Source organism: Staurois parvus, unplaced genomic scaffold (assembly GCF_062004578.1).
Source record: "Staurois parvus isolate SC_StPar_1 unplaced genomic scaffold, SC_StPar_1.0 ptg000313l, whole genome shotgun sequence".
Classification (NCBI taxonomy): Eukaryota; Metazoa; Chordata; class Amphibia; order Anura; family Ranidae; genus Staurois; species Staurois parvus.
The window spans coordinates 456080-480775 of NW_028318109.1; the positions used below are offsets into that span (position 1 = coordinate 456080).

Here is a 24696-nt window from a genome sequence, read left to right on the forward strand (position 1 = left end):
CAGTGTTAGCAAGCAACAGGTGCACTGACACCCAGGATATTTGACATAGCAATACTTGTGCTTTTGAAGTAGTAGGGAGAGGCTCTTGGGAAGATGCAGCTAGCAGCTAATAACCTTCTTAAAATGAGTAATGTTTGTAAAGAAGCATTACTTTAAACATTATATTTATTCTGGTAAATATCCCTGGAAAACCTTTATTGTATAGTGACATACTGCTGTATTTAGTCATTGCATTGCAATTGTCGCTGACAGTGTAGGAATGATTCATGAGATTATGCTGAGATCAAACCTCTACAGCTGCACTGTAATTAATTAAAAGAATCTGACTTCACAGGATTATAATGCTATGGATGTTTTATCTTCCTACAGGGGTACAATCTAGCATCTTGTGAATTCATTGTATCTTCGAGATTTGGCCAAGAGACATAAGTCACATCTCCTTTGGGCATTTCTTTAGTACACTTCTTTATGGTTCTATTCTGATATTTATTTTAGTTAGGACATTCTTTGAAGTAAGGTTTGCTGAACTTCTACAGCACATTAATAAATTGCTGCACACTTTGTATTATCTAACAAATGATATTTCTTTCTATTATAGTTAATTTAAACATTATGCTGAGATAGAGATGATTACTATTATTAAAAGGCATCTCATCTATTAAAATATAACTGGCAAATGTAATTTAAAGGAGAAGGAGGGCCAAAGCTTTTTTGGCCCTACTTCTCCTATGGATCATAGGAGAGCACTTAGTTCTGCACTCCTATGAACCGTTTTCAGCCAACAGAGTGTTATAGTCCGGGCCAGTCACAGAGCCAGTCCAGGCTCTGAAAAGATCCTGATCATGTGGTCGGGATCCACCTAGATGCCTGTATCAGTAGATAGCTCAGCCTTTCAGCGTGCCACTGAGAGCCTGAGCCAGCCGATTCAGCACCTTCCCCAACCCAGCGCTCCAGTATGCGCTGAAGAGGCAGAGCAGAGGGTCAATGACTGACCGGCTCTCTGCTCACTGAAGGCTGAGAACTGAGCTATCAGTGGAGTTTGATCACTCAGTTCTCAGTCTTAGAAGCTTCAATACTCCTGAGTGAGTATATATATATATATATTTTTAAAACCCATATTTCACGTTTAATGTTACCTTCATATTTTTGTTCTTAAGATCACTTGTCATGTCATGCTGGATGAATTGATCCTTTATGAAACGATAATAATATTTTATCTTTATCATCCTTTTGAGGGTCACAGGTTTGTAAAATACTAACAGTCAGCAGGAATGAGTCATTTGTTAAGGAACCAGCACCCATCTGCTTCCTACAACCATTAACTCATCCCTGCTGTCAGCAATAGGCATGAGTCATTGGTTGTTAAGTAGCCAGCAGTATGTAAATGAAGGAGCTGTCAGAGAAAAATAAAAAAAAATTGTGTAGGGTCCTTACCAGGCCCTCACCTGAGCATGCAGACATGTCCATGCATAGTCATCTTTGCTGTTAAACTATAACTGACAAATGTACCGGTAATTTAATGTTATCTTATTTTTTTGTTCTTAAGATGCTGCATGAATTGGTTGTTTATGAAATACATTTTCCCTTTATCATCCTCTCAGGGACACAGGTTTGTTAAATATTCTATGATAAGTGGTTATGCTGCTTCCCTCTGAAAGTTTGAACAGCAGCAAAATAAAATAAAGTCATCCTCTGCATAACCCCACCTCCAACTGTGTCATGCCTCAGTTTTTTCAGCTTGCGTCCCATGAGGTTGGATAGCTCTGCTGTGGAAAACCACTATTCCTTTTTTTTTACACATTTTTTTTTATTTCAGCCAAGACATTTTTTTACATTGTGCATATGTTTTCATTGGTAACTTCAAACAATACCTTAAACAAGCAGCTTGAACTAATCCCTCCATAGCAGCAATCCTGATCCGTTAAGCCTCGGTGATGCCTTGGATGGAGGATCACAGGACTAACTTGAAATCTGTCTCTAGGGCACTGGCTTTGACTTTATTGTACTGAGTTAGTTGATCACAGAGTGCACTCCAGGTCCTGAGCCATGGCACAGCCTCTGGTATGGCCCTCTAAAAACTCACTTAGTGCGTGAAACTGGTCAGTCTCTGTTGGCACTATACTCTGAATTGTGGCACTTTCCAGCCCTTCAGTGTGTCAGATAGCCACAGAGCATAATCTCCAGCGCAGAGCAGTGGCATGATGACTAGTGTGATCCAGTCTCTGAATAAGTTACAAAGCAACCTTACAGGCTGAAACATATGGCATTTTCCTAACATTGGAATGCTTACCCACACCCCTGGTGTTTTTTTTCAGCTTTTTTGGTTATTATAGAATGTCACATTTAGCCCTGTATTGTAGTGATATCTACACTTAGATGTACAGGGTTAGACAGCTGCAGAGCTCTCTCCTACTCTAGAGCTGTTGCACAGCAGTCACTGTGACCCAGTCTGTGACAGTCTCTTTCCACGCATTTGGGGAAAGTAAACCTTCTGGCCTGTACCATGTCAGTTCCACAACTGTTTTGCACTTTGTACTTTTAGGCATCAAGGTTTTTTTTTTCCTGAAATGTGTCTTTTGATACATGCTTGTCTGTACAGTTTACAAGCATTTTTTTCCAGATGCAGAGAAGGGCACAAACTCTGGTGCACCCAGTCTCTAAGAACTTCCTTAGTAAATGAACTTGAGCAGATTAATATACTGTGAATTACTTCACAGTGGATGCAGTTGTTTACTTTTAATATGTTCCTTCTGTTTTCCTCTTGGATAAGGCTGAGAGATCTGAGTGCTGACATCATCCACTGCCTTTTGTGACTCGATCACCTCTAGCCACCTGCGACCTTCACTAGCATCAATTGCTCAGGTTTGTTGCCTTTACAAACATACCACCAAACAGATTGATGATGTTCTTACATTTAAGGATTTCCATTGAACTATGTTCAAAGGTATTACTTTGAATTGTCTAGTAAAACCATCCAACCCATATTGGCAGTCGCTCAAATTTGTGCAGCAATGTCTTGAGTTGATTTATTCTTATAAAAGAGACATGCCCAGGACAGACATATAGTTGTGTTCACAATAATAGCAGTCAGACATCACTAACCTGATCAATCACTGTTTTTGGTAGAAATGATATTTCTACATGGCAAATAATTTACTAGCAGGTGTAGTAGAATAATAGAAATCCAACAGACCCAACAGTCATGACAGGCATGCTGCTGATTCTGTGTAATTGAATCACTAATTGAAAGGGGCATGTTCAAAATAACAGCAGTGTGGAGTTCTATTAGTGAGGTCATTCAGTCTTTGAAAAACAGGTGGCAATTATTGCCCTTATTTAAGGAAAGAAGGAAGGCAGCAAATGTTGTACATGGTGGTTACAGTGCATTTCTCTCTGCAATTCTGAGGAAAATGGGTCATTCCAGACATTGTTCAGAAGAACAGCGTACCTTGACTAAAAATTGGAGAGGGGAAAACATATAAAGAAGTGCAGAAATGGATAGGCTGCTCAGCTAAAATGATCGCAAATGCTTTAAAATGTCAACCAAAACCCGAAAGACGTGAAAGAAAGCGAAAAACTACCATTCGAATGGATAGAAGAATAGCCAAAATGGCAAGGACTCAGCCAACAATCAGCTCCAGGAAGATCAAAGAAGGTCTAAAGTTACCTGTGAGTACTGTTACAATTAGAAGACGCCTATGTGAAGCCAAGCTATCTGCAAGAAGCCCCCGCAAAGTCCCACTGTTGAAAAAAAGACGTGTACTGAAGAGGTTACAATGTGCCAAACAGCACATTGACTGGCCTAAAGAGAAATGGCGCAACGATTTGTGGACTGATGAAGGTAAGATTGTTCTTTTTGGGTCTAGTGGCCGGAGATAGTTTGTCAGACGACCCCCAAACACTGAATTCAAGCCACAGTACACTGTGAAGACAGTGAAGCATGGTTGCGCAAGCATCATGATATGGGGATGTTTCTCATACTACAGTGTTGGGCCTATTTATCGCATACCAGGGATCATGGATCAGTTTGAATACATCAGAATACTTGAAGAGGTCATGCTGCCTTATGCTGAAGAGGAAATGCCCTTGAAATGGGTGTTCCAACAAGACAAGGACCCCAAACACACCAGTAAACGTGCAACATCTTGGTTCCAGACCAACAAGATTGATGTTATGGAGTGGCCAGCCCAATCCCCGGATCTTAATCCAATAGAAAACTTGTGGGGTGACATCAAAAATGCAGTTTCTGAGGCAAAACCAAGAAATAGAGAAGAACTGTGGAATGTAGTCCAATCATCCTGGGCTGGAATACCTGTTCACAGGTGCCAGAAGTTGGTTGACTCCATGCCATACAGATGTACAGCAGTTCTCAGAAACAGTGCTTATACAACTAAATATTAATTAAGTGATTCAAAGGAAAGCAAAATCTTCAAACATTTTTCAGTTTATATAGTGAATGTTTGAGTTTGTAAAGAAGAATACAAACATTTTTTTGAACAGTCTAATATTCACTTTTCTTCAATTATTTTATAGGAACAACACAAATTTGATATATTTTTCTTCATTTTTGATTTGGAATAGAATGTGTAGTGTTCCTAATGCATTTGTGTGTATGGAATAAAAGCTATTAGAAGGATTTTGAGCTTTATTCACTTTTTTCAACACACTGCTATTATTTTGAACACAACTGTATATACCCTGGAACTTTCGGTGTTTCAGCTATGATGGTCTCCTACAAGTTACTAGGGTTGCCTCCCACATGAGTCTAATGTCTATTCACATGCATAGAGTACTTCAGCTCCATGCTTGGGAAGCTGATGATTCCCTTAAGGAGCATTTCATTTACTCTTTCAAATCAAAAATCAGTATTTTGGACTGCACATAGTATATGAGAGTATGTTAGAGTGCTGGCAGCTGTTTACAAAAAATGTATCCAATGCAGCTCACAAAATAAATAAATACTTAGTAATTTAATTTGCTCTTCCTTCAGAGGTAGGTGCCTATTTGACTCTGTTATTGACCGTGTTGTTCCTGGTGCCTCCAGTACTTGGATAGTATACCCTCCCCACCACAGGAGATCTGCTGATGGGGTGGATCGACTTTAATCTTCCTCTGTTGTTACAGCAACTCCTCGTACACGTGCACAGTGCAAGATCCAGAAGCCATAAATCCTCCACTTCTTCTTTTCCGGCTTCTGCATAAAAACTTGCCCACATGTTCTAAGTGAGAGAATGTCCTGGATCACCTGTTATTCTGACAGCTTTGATGCTCAAGTTTTACCTGCTTTCTGAAAGTTAGATTAAGTAATTGACATGCATGTCTTTTTTGCTAGCTTAGCTTGGGTACTTTTTTTTGTGCTATCCCAATTACTTCTGCACTCTTCTCTGATGTTGAGTTCTTCCCATTTATAAGGTTCCTACTGCTTTTGGACACTTGGTTCTTTCCAAAACTCCATACCTTTCTATAGGTATTTCTGAATTTAAAGGAATCCGTTTCAAATAGTTTGGTATTTTGCACTTTAGTATTTTGTGTACCATGAACACCATGTTGTCTCTGCTATCTTATTTTTTTTTTTTTACTTGATCAGTCTGTCATATCAGCTGCCATTTGAACTGTACCCCATTTTATTACTCTATTCCTAATCTCTATTAATGTAATTTCCTGTTCAGAGAGCTCTCATTTCCATACTTATCTTTTAGAGATTACTTCCCGTCTAGGGACATCCCTGCCATTTTAGACCTTTGTTGTGTTAATGACAAAAGTTAAAGATACTGTATCTAAATTTCAGACTGTTTTCTACTTGGCTTATATTTTCATTGACATATTGGGGGAGATTTGCTAAAATTGGCGCACACAAAATCTGGTACAGCTGTGCATAGTAACCAATCAGCCTTCAGCTTGTTCAATTAAGCTTTGACAATAAAACATGGAACTGAACTAGTTACTATGTACAGCTGCACCAGATTCTGTGTGCAACAGTTTTAGAAAATCTCCTCCATTTTGTCTGGCCCTTTCTTTCCCTGAAGTCATATATTTGGTACACTAGGCTTTATTATATACAAATATACTTTTGGTAGACCACATAACTGCTATTCTAAGTTGCGTTCCTGTTGGTTAGTATATTTATTCCCTCACAGTGGATATTGTGTGTCCTCCACTTTTTTGGTAGAGGCTCTTTTTTTCTTCTAGTATAGGTTTCTTCTTGAAGTTTTTCAGCTCTGATCTAGGGTTATTATGCATGTCTCTCCTGGACATTATCTTTATCTGTATTGATATTGATGCTACATAAACTCCACATCTGCTGGAATTTTGTACTTACTATAAAATCCTTATTTTTTTCTTTGAGTTCATTTAGGGATACAAGTCCTGCTATTCTATGTTTTAAAGTGGAATTTTAGGTCAAAAAGTAAAAAAGGGCAAACAGGCAGGAATTTTAATGCACACATAGCTCACTGTACAAATTCAGCAATGCATAATCAGAACTCCTTCTCATGCGTGGAAGTTATGTTATCCCCACCCGGCCAATGACAGCGGCTGGCTATCAAGACCCGGAATCAAGCTGGTGGAAGATGGCAGCGGCTGGGCAGGGATATCCTGCACGTCACATTGCTAGATCCAAGGGATCCATACTCCGCTTTAAGTGCTGCTTGCTAAAAAAAACTGAGGTATGACAATTGGAGGCGAGGTTATGTAGGAGCTAGCTTAACTGTTTTTTATTTTGCCAGTGTCCAAACCTCCAGAAGGCAGCAGCATAAACTTGTCACAAACTATTTTACAATCTTGTGTCTCACAATGGACTTCAAGAAAAAATGTTATAGTAAGTACAAAAATCTTATTTTTTTTGTTATTTATACTTGAAAATTTCCAAAAATATTTCTCATGAATAAATACATTTCTGTCACTCTACCAGCACACAATTCCTATGATAACACTTGGCCTTAAGTATCAAAGTGTCTGGAACAATGGCCTTCAAACAGATTCCAAAACTGTTGGAATCTAATTGGTTATATGGGCAGCATAAGCAGCCATTCTTTCAAATGTTATGCTAAATGAGAACCATGGTGCTGTTTGCAATTCTCCCAAAATGCATTATACACACTGTATGTCTAAGCCCGGGTTCACATCGGATCTGATTTTGAAATGTGAAGTGAAGTTGCATAATTTCAAAGTCACATGTCAGTGCAACTTCAGGTGCGATTTGGAAGACATCTGTGCGACTTCATCCACAGATGTCTATGCAAGTTGCACCTGAAATCGCAAAAAGTAGTGCAGGTGCTACATTCAAAATTGGTATGACTGTGACAGTGTCAGAGTCGCAATGATTTGTACTGATCTATTGAGGACAATAGGGTCGGTCTATTTGATACTGTCAAATCACATGACAAGGTGCACCGGTGTAAACCAGAGCTAAGTAAAGTTCAGTAGTGGTAGATTTGCACTGTCTTTCTGTGGACATACCACACTGTGAAAATTAAGTACAGTTGATTTACTAAAACTAGAGAGTGCAAACTCTGGTGAGCTATGCATGGTAGACAATCAGGTTGCACCTTCAGCTTGCTCATTTAAGCTTTGACAATAAAACCTGGAAACTGACTTGCTTCTGTGTAGAGCTGCACCAGAGTTTGTACTCTACAGTTTTAGTAAATCAACCCCACTTTGATTCTTCAAAGTCCAACTGAAAGAAAAGAATAGCACAGTTCTTCCTGGGAAATTCAGGTAAATGTTTGTACAGAAGGCCTAAGCTAACGGTTCTCATACTAGAAATATAGCTGCCCATTAGCCATGTCGCTATATTTTTTTATCCACACAAAATGAAAAGGTTCTTTTGGCACTAATAATTTGTAAATGTAAAAGCTGTTATTAAATGGCATTTCTATTGTGGTACATTTTTATTGATATCACTGCCAAAATATAATTTACCACTATGATAGTATTTATTACCAAGAAAATATACTAGCTATCACCCTGATAGTATAGATTTGGTCTAGGGTTTAAGGCCAGTGTTAGGGGATACTTCAGGTTGGGTGTTAAATATAGGTGTTAGGTTGAGGATAAGCAATAGTTTTTTGGTTAGTTTTATGTTAAGGGATTGTAATCAGATTTAGAGTCTGTAAGTGTATATTTGGTTATTTTATTAGTATAATTTGAGGTGTAAAAAGTGAGAAATGTTTGCCATACAAGTGAATAGTTGGAAAAATATGTTAGCTGAAATTTCTGGCCCTAAAAATCATACATCAAATGCAAATGTGCTAGTTTTCACAAACTAAAATGTAACATACATTATAGCCAAACTGACCTTGGCATTGAGAGTTTACCTATGCAAGTTGGAATATGTGGAAAATGTGCAACCATTTGCCTTTCAATCTGTCTAAGCTTCTGAACATATAAATGGTGGAATGCAATCGTTTACCTTTTGGACCTCTAATGCCAATTTCACCAGAAGGACCTTTAAGCCCTGGAAGTCCTCTTTGTCCAATATGTCCTGGTAAACCATTATCACCAGGAGGTCCAGGAACACCTGGTGGACCTGGTCGTCCTGGTAAGCCAGCAGCTCCAGATTCTGGTCTTCGTAGACTGGCTGCCAAGTTTGCTAACTGATCTGTAAAAATAAAATTCAAACACAAACACACTCATATATAGTCATTTTAACACAGAATTTTTTTATTTCAGTGTATATTTATATTATTTTTCCATAATGACTACTTTTGCTTACTTGTATTTATTTCTCCTATTCCTCATAGTACTGATATATTACACAGCACATTAGAAAGTATTCTTTTCAGAACTAGCAATTCATGAACAGTTCCTCTTCTTCAGACTGAGCCATCCCTAAAATCTCATCTCCCCTGTTTGCTGGGATCTGTTTCTTAATGCAACTCCTAAGCATTTCATTTTTCATGGTCATACAAAACATCAAGGAGAAAATAAGGTCTGATCACTGTACTCTCCTCATCTGAAGTAGCAAAAATTAAATTGATCTCGCCTAGCTCTAAGCTTACAGTCCGGAAGTCTATGGCACTGAGATATTGTATGTGCTATGAGCACTTAGTGTGGTCTTACCAGTCACATCTGTACTGTGCTTACCTCAGCCGTGATTACCACCTCTGTGACAGCACAACATGACTGTCTTTACCAAGAGTATACTACAGTGGCTGGTTTCACTATCTGGTTGTGTAATTAATAAAGAATTAGTGGATTCCAGCAAAGGAACAGGAAGTGAGATAATCTTATCCTTTTATGGGTCCAAGCACGCTAGGCGGCTGAAAAAATGCCAGAACCTCTAGCAGAAAAAGCAGAATAAAATGCTCATAGTTCTCATATTGGCTCGTAATGCACTAGAGTTTATGAGCATTTACGGGCATTTGCTTTTATAATTGTTTTTTTTTCCCCTCTTCTCATTTTTCCCTATAATCAATATACACTTGAAAACACCAAGCACTCCGAACCACTGCATTTATTAGCATTTATGCGCATTTTATGCACAAAAAAAGCTCCTTTCAAAAATGCCATACTCATGTTTTTTTTTCTGCCAGAAAACACTCTTCTGCAAATATACCTGTAAACGCCCTAATGTGCATGGACAAATAGGCTAATATAGAGCTGCTTATATAGGCTGAAGAAAAGAAATGCCAAAAGCCTGTATAAGCAGCATTTGTTATGCCCAGTGTGCATGAACCCTATAACTGTTCATAACCTTAACCAAGATTGTGTTGACTTTTGAACCTTAATAATGCCTTTGCATCCTGCTAGGTGACATAATCATAATTTCAAGGAGACTAACTGATTCAACAGTTACTGTATTCAATTTATCTCAAATCTAAAAGTGAATACAGAACTGGGGCTGTTATCCACTACATAACACATATAGTATACAGTATAAGTTAATATACCATGTAACAGCATTTTCATTTAGAGTAATAGCTTTACCTCCTTGGCACCAGTCACACGCATATATGCGGCCTGTCACGTGTGGGCCTTAACACAAAGAGGCTGCATATATGCGTACCCACAAAAAACAGAACTGTGCCCAGATTGCCTCCCAGCACAATTATAGCCAGCTAATGGAAAGCTCCCAATCTCTTCTTGAAATGGGGAACTTTCCAAACATGTGACCGCTGTGACAGCCAATCAAAAGCCTGTACAGGCAGCATTTCTTATGCCCAGTGTGCATGAACCCTATAACTGTTCATAACCTTAACCAAGATTGTGTTGACTTTTGAACTTCAATAATGCCTTTGCATCCTGCTAGGTGACATCACCATAATTTCAAGGAGACTAACTGATTCAACAGTTACTGTATTCAATTTATCTCAAATCTAATAGTGAATACAGAACTGAGGCTGTTATCCACTACATAACACATATAGTATACAGTATAAGTTAATATACCATGTAACAGCATTTTCATTTAGAGTAATAGCTTTACCTCCTTGCCACCAGTCACAGGCATATATGAGGCCTGTCACGTGTGGGCATTAACACCAAGAGGCTGCATATATGCGTACCCACAAAAAACAGAACTGTGCCAAGATTGCCTCCCAGCACAATTATAGCCAGCTAATGGAAAGCTCCCAATCTCTTCTTGAAATCGGGAACTTTCCAATCATGTGACCGCTGTGACAGCCAATCATGGCAGTCACATAATCACAAATCCTGCCATGCCTCCCAGCATATAAAACCATTTAAATGGCCAGGAGGTGCGGGTGCAAAGGGGTTAAGATAAAATACATGAGTTGGGAAATGAAAATGTGATTTTTGCTTTATCCTGCAGTTTAACCTACCTTGTAACACTCTCATACACACTTGTTTGATGTGCTGGTCTGTAGGTTCTCTTCCCTAAATAATGAAACAAATTATTTAAAAAAAGCTAAGAAATATTATTATTATACAGGATTTATATAGTGCCAACAGTTTGCTCAGCGCTTTACAATATAATGGGAGACAATACAGCAACAATACAGTTCAATACAAGAGGGATAGGAGGGCCCTGCTCCTCGGAGCTTACAATCTAGGAGTATAAAGCTAACAAAGAGAAGTTTACAATAACAAAAGAAAAAACTTATCCAAGTAGTTATATACACAAAAAATGTTAAATACATTAAAGCAGAATGAACAGAGAAAGGTACAAAATTTTGGCAAATGGACAGACATAATAAATTGATACATAAGATTTCCATCATCCAATATCAGTGAGAAGTAATAAATAGCCATAGCAGGCCTCCTCAGGATTCCAGCATCAAGAGAATACATTATCGGCCAGGTGGAAAATTAAAGGATGCTCTTCCTTTGTTTATCACTGAAATTCAAAACAACACTAGAAATGTATGCTACAGGGCTTGATTTTAGATTTCAAGCCCTCTGAGTTAACAAACAATTGTTCTACTAGGCTAGTTGTGTCCTACTGTTCAAGACCATCTGTTGTATACGGCCAGATAATGGAGAAATATAGAGATGCAGATACTGAAATAAACAATTAGCATAGAACTAAAGGAAACATTTTTTTTTGCCATCTGTGTCCCATTGGGGAGATTTCTCTTCACTTCCCCATAGACAAAGCAAGAAGTGTGAAGAAATCCCTCCAAAGTGAATCAGAGTCACCAGGACTAGTGTCCACATTGGACAATTGCCCCTCCAATACTATTCTGGGGAAATCCCAAAATTTGGGATTGACTTTCACTGTCAGTGATAACAATAAACAGTACAAATAGAGTGGGTGAATATCTCTGGTGGAATACAGAAAGCAAAAAAAACTGACAAGTGTTTTAAACTCTACTCTGTCCAAAACTAAAAAAAAAAGGTTTGGCCTTAAGAAAATACTTTAAGCAATAGGAGAAGCTATATGCTTAAACAGAAAAGAGCAACACACAGTAATAAAACAATTGAAAATAGATTATTGTAGTCAAGCTAGCAATGGATATCATATATATCAATATTTTAAAAAATCCTTATACTAAAATGCAAACACGTATTTTCTAACTGCATATTAATGTAGATGAGGCAGTAAGTGATATCCCTAGTGTTGGCTTTATGGAAAGAGCAACCTTTAAATGAGGGATACATTCCATCTCCATTGATCTACTTTTCCCCCAAAGAACAATTGGCTCAGGGTTGTCTACTTGTCTTTTTTTACTTATTACTTAAGCATCTTATATTTACAGCAACCTTTACAGGTGCAAGTGTCTATTATATTACAGTCACAATGATGCAGTGAGTAGCATAAACATGAGACACAAACCATGAAAGTGCCAGTGCCCTTAGCTCAACTCTGAAATTAATTCTCAAGTAGACAAATTCATGAATATAGGTAGCATAGGATAAAAAAAGGCATAAAGTTAGGTGAAAACCTTCACTATATCCTCTGCCACAACCACACAAAACATTATACAAAGCTACAGAGTTCTCACCCATAGGCACACAAAATTATTAAGCAAAATTAATGTTGTTGTTTAATGAATCTAGCTAATGCAAAAGGAGGTAAAGGTACTCAAAAACTGGTCATTTACTGTACCAGTTTGGGAGATTTTTATGTTGTAATAGCTAGCTTATGTTTTATGTCTGGTTATCAAATTGTTAGGCTTGTAAATGTGGAGGTTATGTTCAAGCAATGAATAGTTGCATGATCAGAGGCTGGATCTGAGGGAATTAATTGTTGCAGTTGTTTACTTTTAACTTTTTACTTTTAACTGGTAAAAAATCACTAATTACTTACTGAAGGACCCTGACCTCCAGGTAATCCAGGGGCTCCTTGTTCTCCTTGCATCCCTCGTGGACCAGCTGAACCTTGAGGACCTTCTACACCTGGGACACCACGACTTCCTTCAGGACCACGATTACCAGATTCACCTGGACTTCCAGTCTGTATGTAAAAAAGACGTTTCATAGCATGCAGATAAACTGGGGGACACTGACAACATCCTTGCAAGTATTGCAATTATAAAGTGGTGTGGCTTACAAAACAATTTAATATGCTGTAGGTATTTTCATTTAGTCTCACAAAGCACAAACCTTTTTTGTTAAAGTTGAACACCAGACATTAACTAATTGCATAATTACATTCATCCAGCTTGGACCACAGTAAGTATGCATATCAGATGAAGGACTGCTGTGGAAGCTGACAATCAATGTAGCAGTTGGAGTTACTACAGAAAAAAAAATGGGGTCACCCTAAAATCCATACTAGACCCTCATCCAAGCATGAAGCACGGTTTGCCAAGAAAAGAGGGACATGCATGTGCCCCACCCACCTCCTGAATCATACCAGGCCACATACCAGGGGGGAGCACCCTGACAAAACACCCTACCTTTACATTATGTTGCTGAGGACAAGGCCATCTTTCCCACAACCCGATGATTGTGGAGATCTGGAATCAGAAGCCCCTTTCAAAAATAAGGAGGGCCAGCTAATGACTCTCCCCTACCTGAAGAGTCAAAGGTTTTAAGCATGAAGTTGTCACATTTAACAGTGGTAATAATGCCACTGCTAAATGTCTCACTTCCATCTGCAGCTGGCTTTTCGCTGGGCCAAATGCTTATCCTTTCGTCCATCTGACCAATCTCCCTAACAATGGGTGGACCTGCAGCTCATCCATAGAGAACATAAAAATCCATAGAGAACATAGAAATCCACATTCACCATACATTTTGTACACAGAGGTCTCTATCATATTATTTCTTCTTCTGATCACGTTTTTAGCCTATAGTGTTAGGCTATTTTCTCTATTGGTTGAATATTCCTATGGCTATTCTCTTAAGGTCAAATGTTGGGAATGTTACATTCACCTTGTGAAAGGCAACAAATAGAAAATGATTTTACACACATATTACAAACATCAGGGGCAGGAGATTTACTAAAACTGCTGCACACAGAATCTGGTGCAGCTGTGCATAGTAACCAATCAGCTTCCAGGTTTTATTGTGAACGGTTAACTGAGCAAGCTGGTCACTATGCACAACTGCACCAGATTCTGCATGCACCAGTTTTAGTAAATCTTCCTCTTCTGTATTATTTGTGACTTTTTCACGACTGCTAGAATTTTTTTTTTACATTAAACCCCTTTATATTTTCCAATTATTTAGATTTTCCCCACCAGAATCCATGCTACTAACCCCCATAACACACCAACCCACAATCATTAACATTTCCACACAGTACAATAAACCTCTGTTCACTATGATGACAGGAAAATATTGAGAGTGATAAAAGGTTCTGCGGTCACAGAACAGCATTAATAATATCACTATGGTAAAAAATGGCAACTGATTGCACGCAGGATGCCAACTGGCTGTGACCAGAAGTAAACCAGATAATGTAAAATGGCTTCAACTATGCTCTCCACCTTCAGGAGAGGCGTGAGGCGTGTTTCATCCTCTAGTGGGCTTAATCGTTGAGGCCATGTTGAGGCATCCTGTGTGCGATCGGTTGACATTATTGTTTGTTTTTTGTTTGTAGCCTTACAAGCTGTTTATATGATCATCACCAAGGTCATTACATGTCTTGTTGGCTGATATCAGTGTTAGGAGCATTAGATTTGTACTTTTTTTGTTTTTTGTTTTTTTATCCTAAAAATTCATAGTAGTGAAATTTAAAACATGCAGGGGGCAGACAAATTATCTTGCCATATTCTTGAAGGCAGAAACAGGTCTTCTGCTGCAAACGAACACAATATTGCCAGTGGTCATAAAAAAAAAAAAATTGTCAACCATGACAAAAGTGGCATGTTAGTTATGACTTCAGCTTAAGTGCCAAACAGCTGGATCTTGCATTACCTGACATGGCTTGTGGTCATCATTTAACCACAAAAAAGTGGCCTTTCTGCGTCAGTCATGAATTTTAAGTGCCAAAGGGCTGAAGTTTTCCGATTGGCTAAAACTGGACTGAAAACCACTGTAGCCATTTTTCAAAGGCATAAAATATCAGGTCCAACTTTAGATTTCTGTGCTTTCTGAAAGCTAATCACTTACGTTCAGTCAAGAATTGCAATCAGAAAAAGCAAATATGTCTTCATATGATTAAATGGCTTTCTTATTTAACCATCTTTACAGAAAGGGGTTTATGAAAAAAGTAAGGGTTAAAATGAATAACACTGTATTTCTTTGAAAGTATCAGACACAAGTGTCAGTTTTAGTGCGTAATTAAATAGCAAATACTTACAGATCCCTTTGGTCCTGGATTTCCTAAATCACCCTAAATAAAAATATAACATGTTACATATAGATAGTTATAATTTATTACACATACTATTTCATATGCTCTATTGTGATATACACATAATAGTGGTGTATATTAATGCAAAATATGCAGTAGGTCTTGTTTCTTTTCCATTTTCATATGCTCCATGAGAGAGTGCCCTAAAATGACAGCACTGCTGATCATTGTTCAGTCTTATGCCCTTTCCTTCAACTGTAATGCAAGTAAGCCTGTATTACTATTTTTATGCTGTCTATTCATGGCTATTTAATTCTATATATTTTTCACAGCTTCTTTGATGACAAAATGTGAAGGTATTGCATGTCATGAAGGGACATGTAACCAATTAAAAAAATTTACAGGTCATGAGTTCCCATTATCTTTTGACACAGTGCTGTAAATACAAGTATGACAATTGAACAGGGCTGCTCATGGCCAAAGGACATGGGAGTATACAGAGAAATAGAATATTTAGCATTAGGGCTTCATTTAGGGGTTACGTAAAGTAAAAAATCACTTACCAGTTCACCCTTCTCTCCTCCAAAGCCTTCTTCTCCAGAGCTACCCTGCATTTAATATAATGAATTTAGTGACACAAACTACTTATATTCCCAATGAAAATATAATTAATCAACATAGTTTATTCTCATGTATCACTCACCTGCTCACCTTTAGGCCCAGTTTCACCAACTCCACCCTAAAAAAAACAGAAGCAAATTGAACAAATTGAGCATATCTAAATATATAGATATATATATATACACACATATATATATATATATATATATATTATATATAGATATATATACATATATACTGTATATCTATATATATGGTAAAATGGCTTCCCCCATCCCAACTCCCTCACCCTAAGAGAACAGTTTTTCCTTTGCTCCCATGCTGCTCCCCACAACTGATGAAAAGGAATTCCTGTGTAAGCTCACTGTCACTCAGTTTGGAGCTTATACAGAGCTAAACAAGCCAGAAATATCATGTGAGATAAGGGAAATGAGTCACATGATTTCCATACCCTTAAGTACTAGGTATTTAACTTCATTCTCTGTGGCAAGTACTGTGTGCTGAAAAAGTAAACCTATTATCTTACCTTGCATGGAAAAGTCACACTTTAATATTTAAAAAAAGTATTAAACCCAAAAGCAAGCATTTATTATATTGCAGCCTACCTATTCTTAGTTGTGGTGGCTGCATTTGTTTTCTTTTTTAGGCTTTCTTTCTTCTATTTTCATCTGGTGAACTGGCTTGTAAGTCTGTCATTTTTCAAAAGAACAAGCTCTCCTGCAGACTGTTTCAGCTACAGGGATTAGGCAAACCATTTACAACTGACAGGGGTCCCTACAATTATAAGCTTTTATTTATTTATTTATGTAAAACCTTTTTACATTAATCCCAAAAGGGAAAAAAATGTTGCTGTAATTGATTCTGAGGTGTGAGCTGTAATCTAAATCTACAAGTCCATTTACAACTTTCCTTCCCCAGACTGACAATGTTGCTGTGCAATGGTGCCCCCTGTGCTCCTTCATCCAGAGTGGGGGCACGCTAATGCAGGTGTGTAACTGGCCAGATTATCAAGTAAAAACAGAGAGAAAAAAGTCTGAAAAGAAAAAAAAAAGATTATTAATGTAACCTGTCTAATTATTGTTAAGCTGTAATATTCCATTTTTGGTTTTGGGTTTAATATTGCTTTAAATATACAACTGACAGCAGATGTATCATAGTTTTATGCAGGTTCTTTAACCATATTTATTTGCAGTGTTTGCTGTGTACTCTAAATTGTTCTTTCTTGTGACTGTTAGCAAATAAAAACAAACAAAAAGAATGAGAGAGGAGGTTGAGAAAATTAGAGGAATCAGCTGAGATAAATTGATTAAATCCCAGGAGCAAAACTACTTTTGAAGATATTCCAAGCATCCTACAAATATAAGGAGCTGTTCTCAACATGCATTTGCATATGTTTAGTAATCAGTGCAGTCAGGAATTGCCAGGACTGGATTAAAGCTACAGCAGTTTAAATTCTGCAAATCAAACAAATGTAATTTTTTTTTACAAATCCCACATTCCCTTGCAGCTGCATAGTCAATACATCAAGAAGGTTTGAAAAAGTAATAGAAAATTAAACAAACTAAAGCAAATAAATAGAAAAAAAAAAGACCTGTCAGCCTAATTACATACAGAGTATGTGATCTGACATTAAGTAAATAGCTGACTAACAGTAAGATATGATGGTACAAACAGAATCATTTTTGCCACTAGAGAACTGGGATAATGTATCATGCTAAAAAATTGATTAGAAATGTAATATAACAAATCTTTAAACTAATAGAAAGCTACAGATCTTCTATCATATGTGGCAGAGATATGAAGAGTAACAATATTACTGTACACAAAATAAAATAACAGAATCAAGCTAAATGCAAATAAAGGTAGTAAATAAGGAGCCGCTCTTTGCAACTCAAAGTACCTTTCACAAGACGGAAAGAAATTGTAAAATTCTTGTGATTCACTAGACCAGGAGTCTCCAAGCTGCCTTAACAAAGCCGGTTTACTGTCTTTCAGACTTAAGGAGGGCCAGAGTGGCAGTAGGGAGTAGAGAATGTTCCAGTGTAAGTAGTCTTGTACTAAGTACTAATACTGCTTGTAGTCAGCAGAAGAAGGAATAGTGTCCAGTCATTGGTATCAGTGTGAGGAATAGTGCCCTATCATTGGTATCAGTGAGAGGGATAGTTTCCCATCATTGGTGTCAGTGGGCTGAATAGTGCCCCATCATTGGTATCAGTGAGAGGGATAGTTTCCCATCATTGGTGACAGTGGGATGAATAGTGCCCCATCATTGGTGACAGTGGGAGGAATAGTGCACCATCATTGGTGTCAGTGGGAGGAATAGTGTCCCATCATTGGTGTCAGTGGGAGGAATAGTGCCCCATCATTGGTATCAGTGGGAGGAATAGTGACCCCTCATTGGTATCAGTGGGAGGAATAGTGCCCCATCATTGGTGTCGGTGAGAGGGGTTGTTTCCCATCATTGGTGTCAGCGGGGTGAATAGTGCCCCATCATTGGTGTTAATGGGAGGAATTGTGTCCCATCATTGGTGTCAGTGGGAGGAATAGTGTCCCATCATTGGTATTAGTGGGAGGACTAGTGTCCCATCATTGGTATTAGTGGGAGGAATAGTGTCCCAGCATTGGCATCAGTGGGAGGAATAGTGCCCCATCATTGGTATTAGTGGGAGGAATAGTGTCCCAGCATTGGCATCAGTGGGATGAATAGTGCCCCATCATTGGTGACAGTGGGATGAAGAGAGCTCCTTATTTGCTGTCAGTGGGATGAAAAGAGCTCCTTATTTGGTGTCAGTGGGAGAAATAGAGCTCCTTATTTGGTGTCAGTGGGAGGAATAGTGCCCCATCATTGGTGTCAGTGGGAGGAATAGTGTCCCATCATTGGTGTCAGTGGGATGAAGAGTGCTCCATCATTGGTGTTAGTGGGATGAAGAGTGCCCCATCATTGGTATCAGAGGAAGGAATATTTCCCCATCCTTGGTATTAGTTGGAGGAATAGTACCTATGACACCTCTGTGCTCTTCTGCAAGACACAAACCATGTCCCCTGAACTGTCTGAACCCATTTCTCTAAATTAAGCATCCTCAACTCCTATATTATGTTCCCTCTTTCTCCTGAAGAAGTAGAATTGCCACTCACTTGCTCAAGTAATGATGATGGAGGGAGAGTTCTAATATGGCTTGGAAGACCCTATGGGCACCCCAAATGCAAAAGTCTTGTTGCAAACACAATCTCTGCAACTTCTGTCCCTACACTGCAGGGCAAAATACTAACTTGAGCTTAACCTCTTCATGCCCACAGTACGCATATATATGCGGCCTCTCGGCGGGTGGGCCTTGACGCCGAGAGGCCGCATATATGTGTAACAAAATGTAAACAAAGCTGTGCCGAGAGCGCACTCCCTGGATGCTCCCAGCACAGTTACCGGCTACTTGCAATCAGGAGCTTTCCGATCATGGGATCGCTGTGACAACCAATCACGGAGGTCACAGGCCTCCCAGCATTAGAAACCCCTTAAGGGGCCAGGAAGCATGAGCATTAAGGGGTTAAGTATATCTAAAGCCAAAACATTTTTTTAGTTTTGTATATAGTAGTAATGGTTAAAACCCCTTCTAGCAGGAGGCTACTTTAACAAGTTTCTCCACTGGAAGACTTCCCCTCTATTCACACTACAGTGACAACTCAAAATGTCACCTTAACCTTACTTTCAGTACCAGTGATAATAATCACCAGAAAAAGCACAGATGGCAAAGGATACAGACAATATTATAAGCCTGAAAGGGATTTGAACACTTTTCCATTATATCTAAAACTTACAAAAATGGCTTTAGATACATTTTAACATCTAGACATCAGCTGTTTTAAAGGATAAGTTCACCTTTTGTAAGATGTTACATCCATATTCAGGGTGTAACATGTTACAAATGCACCAGCGTCCACTTTCCCCCAGTCCCAATCTTGACAGCTGCTTCACTCATTCACAGTGTTCTGTGAATGGGAAAACTACAAGTCCTGATAGCCTTTCCGGCTGTTGGCTTATAGATCTCAATGAACTACCAGAGCGCTGCTGATCACGCTAGGTAGTTCATTTAGCTTCCTGTCTGAGTGTAAATTCCTGCCTATATGTGAGGTATGGGCAAACAGGTACACAGACAGTCTGCAGGACCATGGCATCACACCCATGATCTGCTGATCATGGGTGCAAGGCTTTACAGGTCCCTAACAAAAAAAAATGATAAATGCATATTTTTTTTACCCACAAAAAAATGTGCATTTATTATTTTATTTTAATTTTTTTTTTAAGTGAACTGCTCCTTTAAAGGACTGAAAATTACATTTTATTTGTTTTAAAATAAATAAATGAGAATAAGGAAATAATAACATGTATTCCAACCATTGCACAATGGTAAGTGTGTAATAATAACTGCAATATTTAGTATTGCACAGACAATGTATTTAGGGGATCACAAATAAAAATACTAGAGTTTTCAATAAACAAAAGCTTTGTTCTCTGCACATTATGTCCAGCACAATAATGATGTCACTGCTACTTTTATATTATAATATAGTTTACAAAGGTGTTTGGTCTACACAAGGTAGATTTTTTATTCTCTGTGGCTATTGAGGAATATATTCAAATTAGAGTTTTTGTGCCTGGAGCTCAGCTTTGATGGCTGAGCTGAATTGCATGTTATCTCAACCCATGCCCAACAGAAGTTAGCAAATGAAAGGAAATAAGGAAAATCCCTATTGCCATATTTTCTCCTATATATGACTCATCCCCTGAACTCCTGTAAAAAGATAAAAGGACCACACATAACCCAATGGCAGCAATGTGGACATCAATTATCTAAATGAATGCAAGGGCACAAGGGGAAAACAGTATGCAGCTACTCCTGTTCTTTACATTTCACACTTTACAAATGTAAAGTTAATTCATATACACCATAAATGCTTTCAGCAAAAATGGTGATGTGTGTTAAAAAGATTGCAGTCTATTTTAGGTGTGCTATAAGAAATAAAGTATCCACAGAGGAATGTTATTAAAACATAAGTCTCTCTGGTACTATATGATTTGTAAAAAAAAGTATTAGCTGATTTTTTTTAAGCTGAGCATCTATTTATTATTCATTTATTTCAGGTACTTGTATAGCGCCATCAATTTACACAGCGCTTTACATATATATTGTACATTCACATCAGTCCCTAACCCTCAAGGGGTGTACAATCTAAGGTCCCTAATTCACATTCATACATACATATACTAGGGCCAATTTAGACAGGAGCCAATGAACCTACCAGCATGTCTTTGGAGTGTGGGAGGAAACCCACGCAGACACACATGGAGAACATGCAAACTCCAGGCAGGTGGTGCCATGGTTGGGATTCAAACCAATGACCCTAGTACTGCAAGGCGGAAGTGCTAACCACTTAGCCACTGTGCTGCCCATATCTGGCACCAAAGTCTGATTTGCATTGTCTCAAAACTGTTCCTTGTGGTGTAATGTTGCTATATTTCCCAGTCAGGGGTGCATTATTTCATATGTAATAGGCAGTGCAGTTTCTGTGTACTGTTACAAATGCTAACCATGTCTGTTAGTGACTCTATGTTTGATCCCATCTTTCATCAACTCATTATACAAGTACTGTAGAGTTGTAAAGAAGGATAACATTGCTGGATTTCCACAAAGCACCGTACTGTGACCATAAAATACAAGCATTCCATCTGATAAACTAAGGAATGTAGGAGGGAATTAATTAACCAAAGTAACTCTATTTTATGCATAATCCGCTCTTCAGGTAACTATAGGCAATATACTGTAATTATGATAATTATGCAAATTACTTAATTAAATTTATCTGAAAATTTTATAGTGTGAAGTACAACTAAAGCTGGCCATACTTGGTTCAGTTTTTTTTTTTTGTTCTGCCAGCGGGCTGAAAAAAAAAGCTTAAATGAGTACTTTCATATCTCATACTTGCAAGACTTTTCTGTTCCTAGCAAAAAAATATTCAGATTCCCAAAACTGAATCACTAAACACTCATCTCCAACCCTTCAGCATACATTGAACTTTTAGAAGTCAGTGATGATGGAGTTGTTCCACAAATGAGGTAGTCCTCAGTAGAATTACTTTGTATGTGTGTAAGAATTAAGTAGATACATTTGCTAAGGAACATAACAGGAAATGTTACCAATTATTCAGAACCTTTCTCTTGCACCTAGTGTTACTATTTTCTTCTACTACATGTGAGTGTTTTGTTGTTCTATTATAATCTCTGAATATAATTATATAACAAAATTTACCTGTCTCAACTCAGTGTCCTTTCAACTTTGGAATCCCCCAATGCATAGGTGCCAAGAAATATTGTGATCATGGCAGACACTAAGGATGAGTTCATGGTTCGGTCTCAGCTAGGAATGTCCAGCCATGTAAACAATAGTGCTGGATCTCAGTGACATCAAAGGCCATATATGGCCATACATAATTATTTTTTTTTGAGCAGTATAGACAGATTTTTATTTTCTTTCAGATTTTGTTCTGTATTAGTATTGTCTTATATTTTGTGATAGCTGAATATCTTACGTTACATTCTTGTGAGATGTGATTTCTTCATCCTTATGATTGTTTGCTCTACTTGTAGAATTGCATGTTAACCTTTTTGGGCCTCTGTTTTGATGAAGCAGCTCTCTCAAAACACATTGACAGTTCAACAATATGTTCATTTTACTTTGTTTTGTTCCTTGATTTAAAACTTTTAGCATTGCATAAATAAACAATTGTATTTTTATGCATATATTTGTGTTTTTGGTCTCCTGAAAGTTATATTGAAAATCCTTATTTTTTTATATACACTATATTGCCAAAAAGTATTGGGGCGCTTGCTTTTACAAGCACATGAACTTTAATGGCATCCCAGTCTTAGTCTGTAGGGTTCAATATTGAGTTGGCCTGCCCTTTGCAGCTATAACAGCTTCAACTTGTCTGGGAAGGCTGTCCACAAGATTTAGTAGTGTGTCTATGGGAATGTTTGACCATTCTTCAAGAAGCGAAGTGAAGTCAGGCACTGATGTCGAACAAAAAGGCCTGGCTCGCAGTCTTCTCTCTAATTCATCCCAAAGATGTTCTCTCGGGTTGAGGTCAGGACTCTGTGCAGGCCAGTCAAGTTTCTCCACCCCAAACTCACTCATGTGCACAGTCATGTTGGAAAAGGCATTGTGCGCTTCAGCATGTGCTGACCCTGCTCTGTCATTTTACATGGCCTACCACTTTGTGGCTAAGTTGCTGTTGTACCAGTTGCTTCCACTTTGGTATAATACCACTAACAGTTGACTGTGGAATATTTAGTAGCAAGGAAATTTCACGGATGGACAGGTGGCTGCTTATCACGGTACCACACTTGAATGCACTGAGCTCCTGAGAGCAACCCATTTTTTAACAAATGTTTGTAGAAACATTCTGGATGCCTAGGTGCTTGATTTTATACACCTGTGGCCATGGGGGTGATTAGAACATCTGAATCCAATGATTTGGAGGGGTGTCCTAATACTTTTAGCAATATGGAGTATCTTGTTTGTAGTACATTTTGGGATGATACCTTGACACCTTCAGGATACTTGGTTTCAAAGTTAGATATTTAATTCCACCCTATATACATGTAACCCTGTCATGTCCATATATGGTCAATTGCATGGTCAAGAGACCCATATCCTCTTGTATATACTTTAACAGCTGTCATCCGCCGGACTTTACATTCAGTGGGTGACAAGTGATCAAACAAGGTGTGTTTCGGTGGTGGTGGTTTTTCTTTTCAGTTCAGATCTGGCATCATGATTAACATAACTCTGCATTGATGGATGTTGTGAGTAACAGTGGATTTATGAAGGAACTTTTTGGGGGGATTTTTTTTAGTAGAGGACTTGCTAAACATTTGGCTGTTTTTATTTCTAGGCTGCAACTTTTTTTTGTGAATGAATATGAATACTATATATCCCATACTCGTTCATGTAGGGGGGAAGCCAGTATCTAATTAAAGGGGGCTTCCAGATTCCAATAAGCCCCACCACTTACAGACCCTCATACCCACCAGCCAAGAGTTGTGGGGAAGGGGGGCAAGGTGCTTTTCCTGGGGGTGTCAGCCCCTGCAAGGCACTCCCATGCTGTGGCCTGGTATGGTTTGGGTGTGAGGAGCACACTCAAACCCCCTTTCCTGGCCAGACAGTTTGTATGTTTGGAATAAGGATCTGGATGGATTTTTAGGGAAGCCTCACAAAAAAAAGCACACAAACGCCTCCAAAGGTCCCCAAAATACAAAGAAGACTAAAAAAATGGCAATGACAGTTGTCAAAAACATTCGACAGAAAGTTTAAAACTTTTTTCCTTTGTAAATGTCAGTGCTAAAAAAAATCACTGCTTCACTTGCAAAAAAAGTTTTACTGTTTTTATTTTTTGCATTGATACATGTTCCTCAGTGCTGAGCCCACCCCTCTTCTTCCCCTATCCTATTTTTCGACACTCCTTGCACATTAGCCCAGAAAACAGGCATTTTTAATTTGACTTATTCAGCTCACATTAATTTCAGTAGGGATCGGGTTCAGAATCCGAACGTTTTTGAAATTCGGTGATCTCCTGCAGAACCAAACCCAGACCTGTTCAGCTTATCACTGAGGGACACCAAAGCCACTTTCTTACTGTCAATATCTGAGTTCAAATGTTTGGCAATAAACTGTCTGATACTGTTCATAGAGAACTGATTGATGAAATGCAGTATTGAGTCCCATATCTCTGTTTTCCAAAACAGAATTAATGTATTCCAACTGATGTATGGTAAAAGTAAGTACAGACTGTCACGACATCACTTTCACAATGGAAGAATGTACAGAACCTGTCTGTGTCAATAGTGCAGCTTACTATGTTAGCATGCCCCTCTCTCG

At 38.3% G+C, this 24696-nt stretch overlaps 1 protein-coding gene across 2 annotated transcripts in view; it reads right to left on the reverse strand.

The window, feature by feature from the left end:
- LOC149457568 (uncharacterized) overlaps positions 1–24696 on the reverse strand; it is a 121429-nt gene that overhangs the window by 8732 nt on the left and 88001 nt on the right. For both annotated transcript variants that reach the window (XM_089683531.1, XM_089683532.1), the window contains 6 exons: positions 15849–15884; positions 15709–15753; positions 15152–15184; positions 12710–12856; positions 10782–10836; positions 8411–8599 (listed from right to left, as the gene is read on the reverse strand). In XM_089683531.1, coding sequence (XP_089539657.1) covers positions 8411–8599; positions 10782–10836; positions 12710–12856; positions 15152–15184; positions 15709–15753; positions 15849–15884 — 505 coding nt within the window. The remainder of the gene's footprint in view (positions 1–8410; positions 8600–10781; positions 10837–12709; positions 12857–15151; positions 15185–15708; positions 15754–15848; positions 15885–24696) is intronic.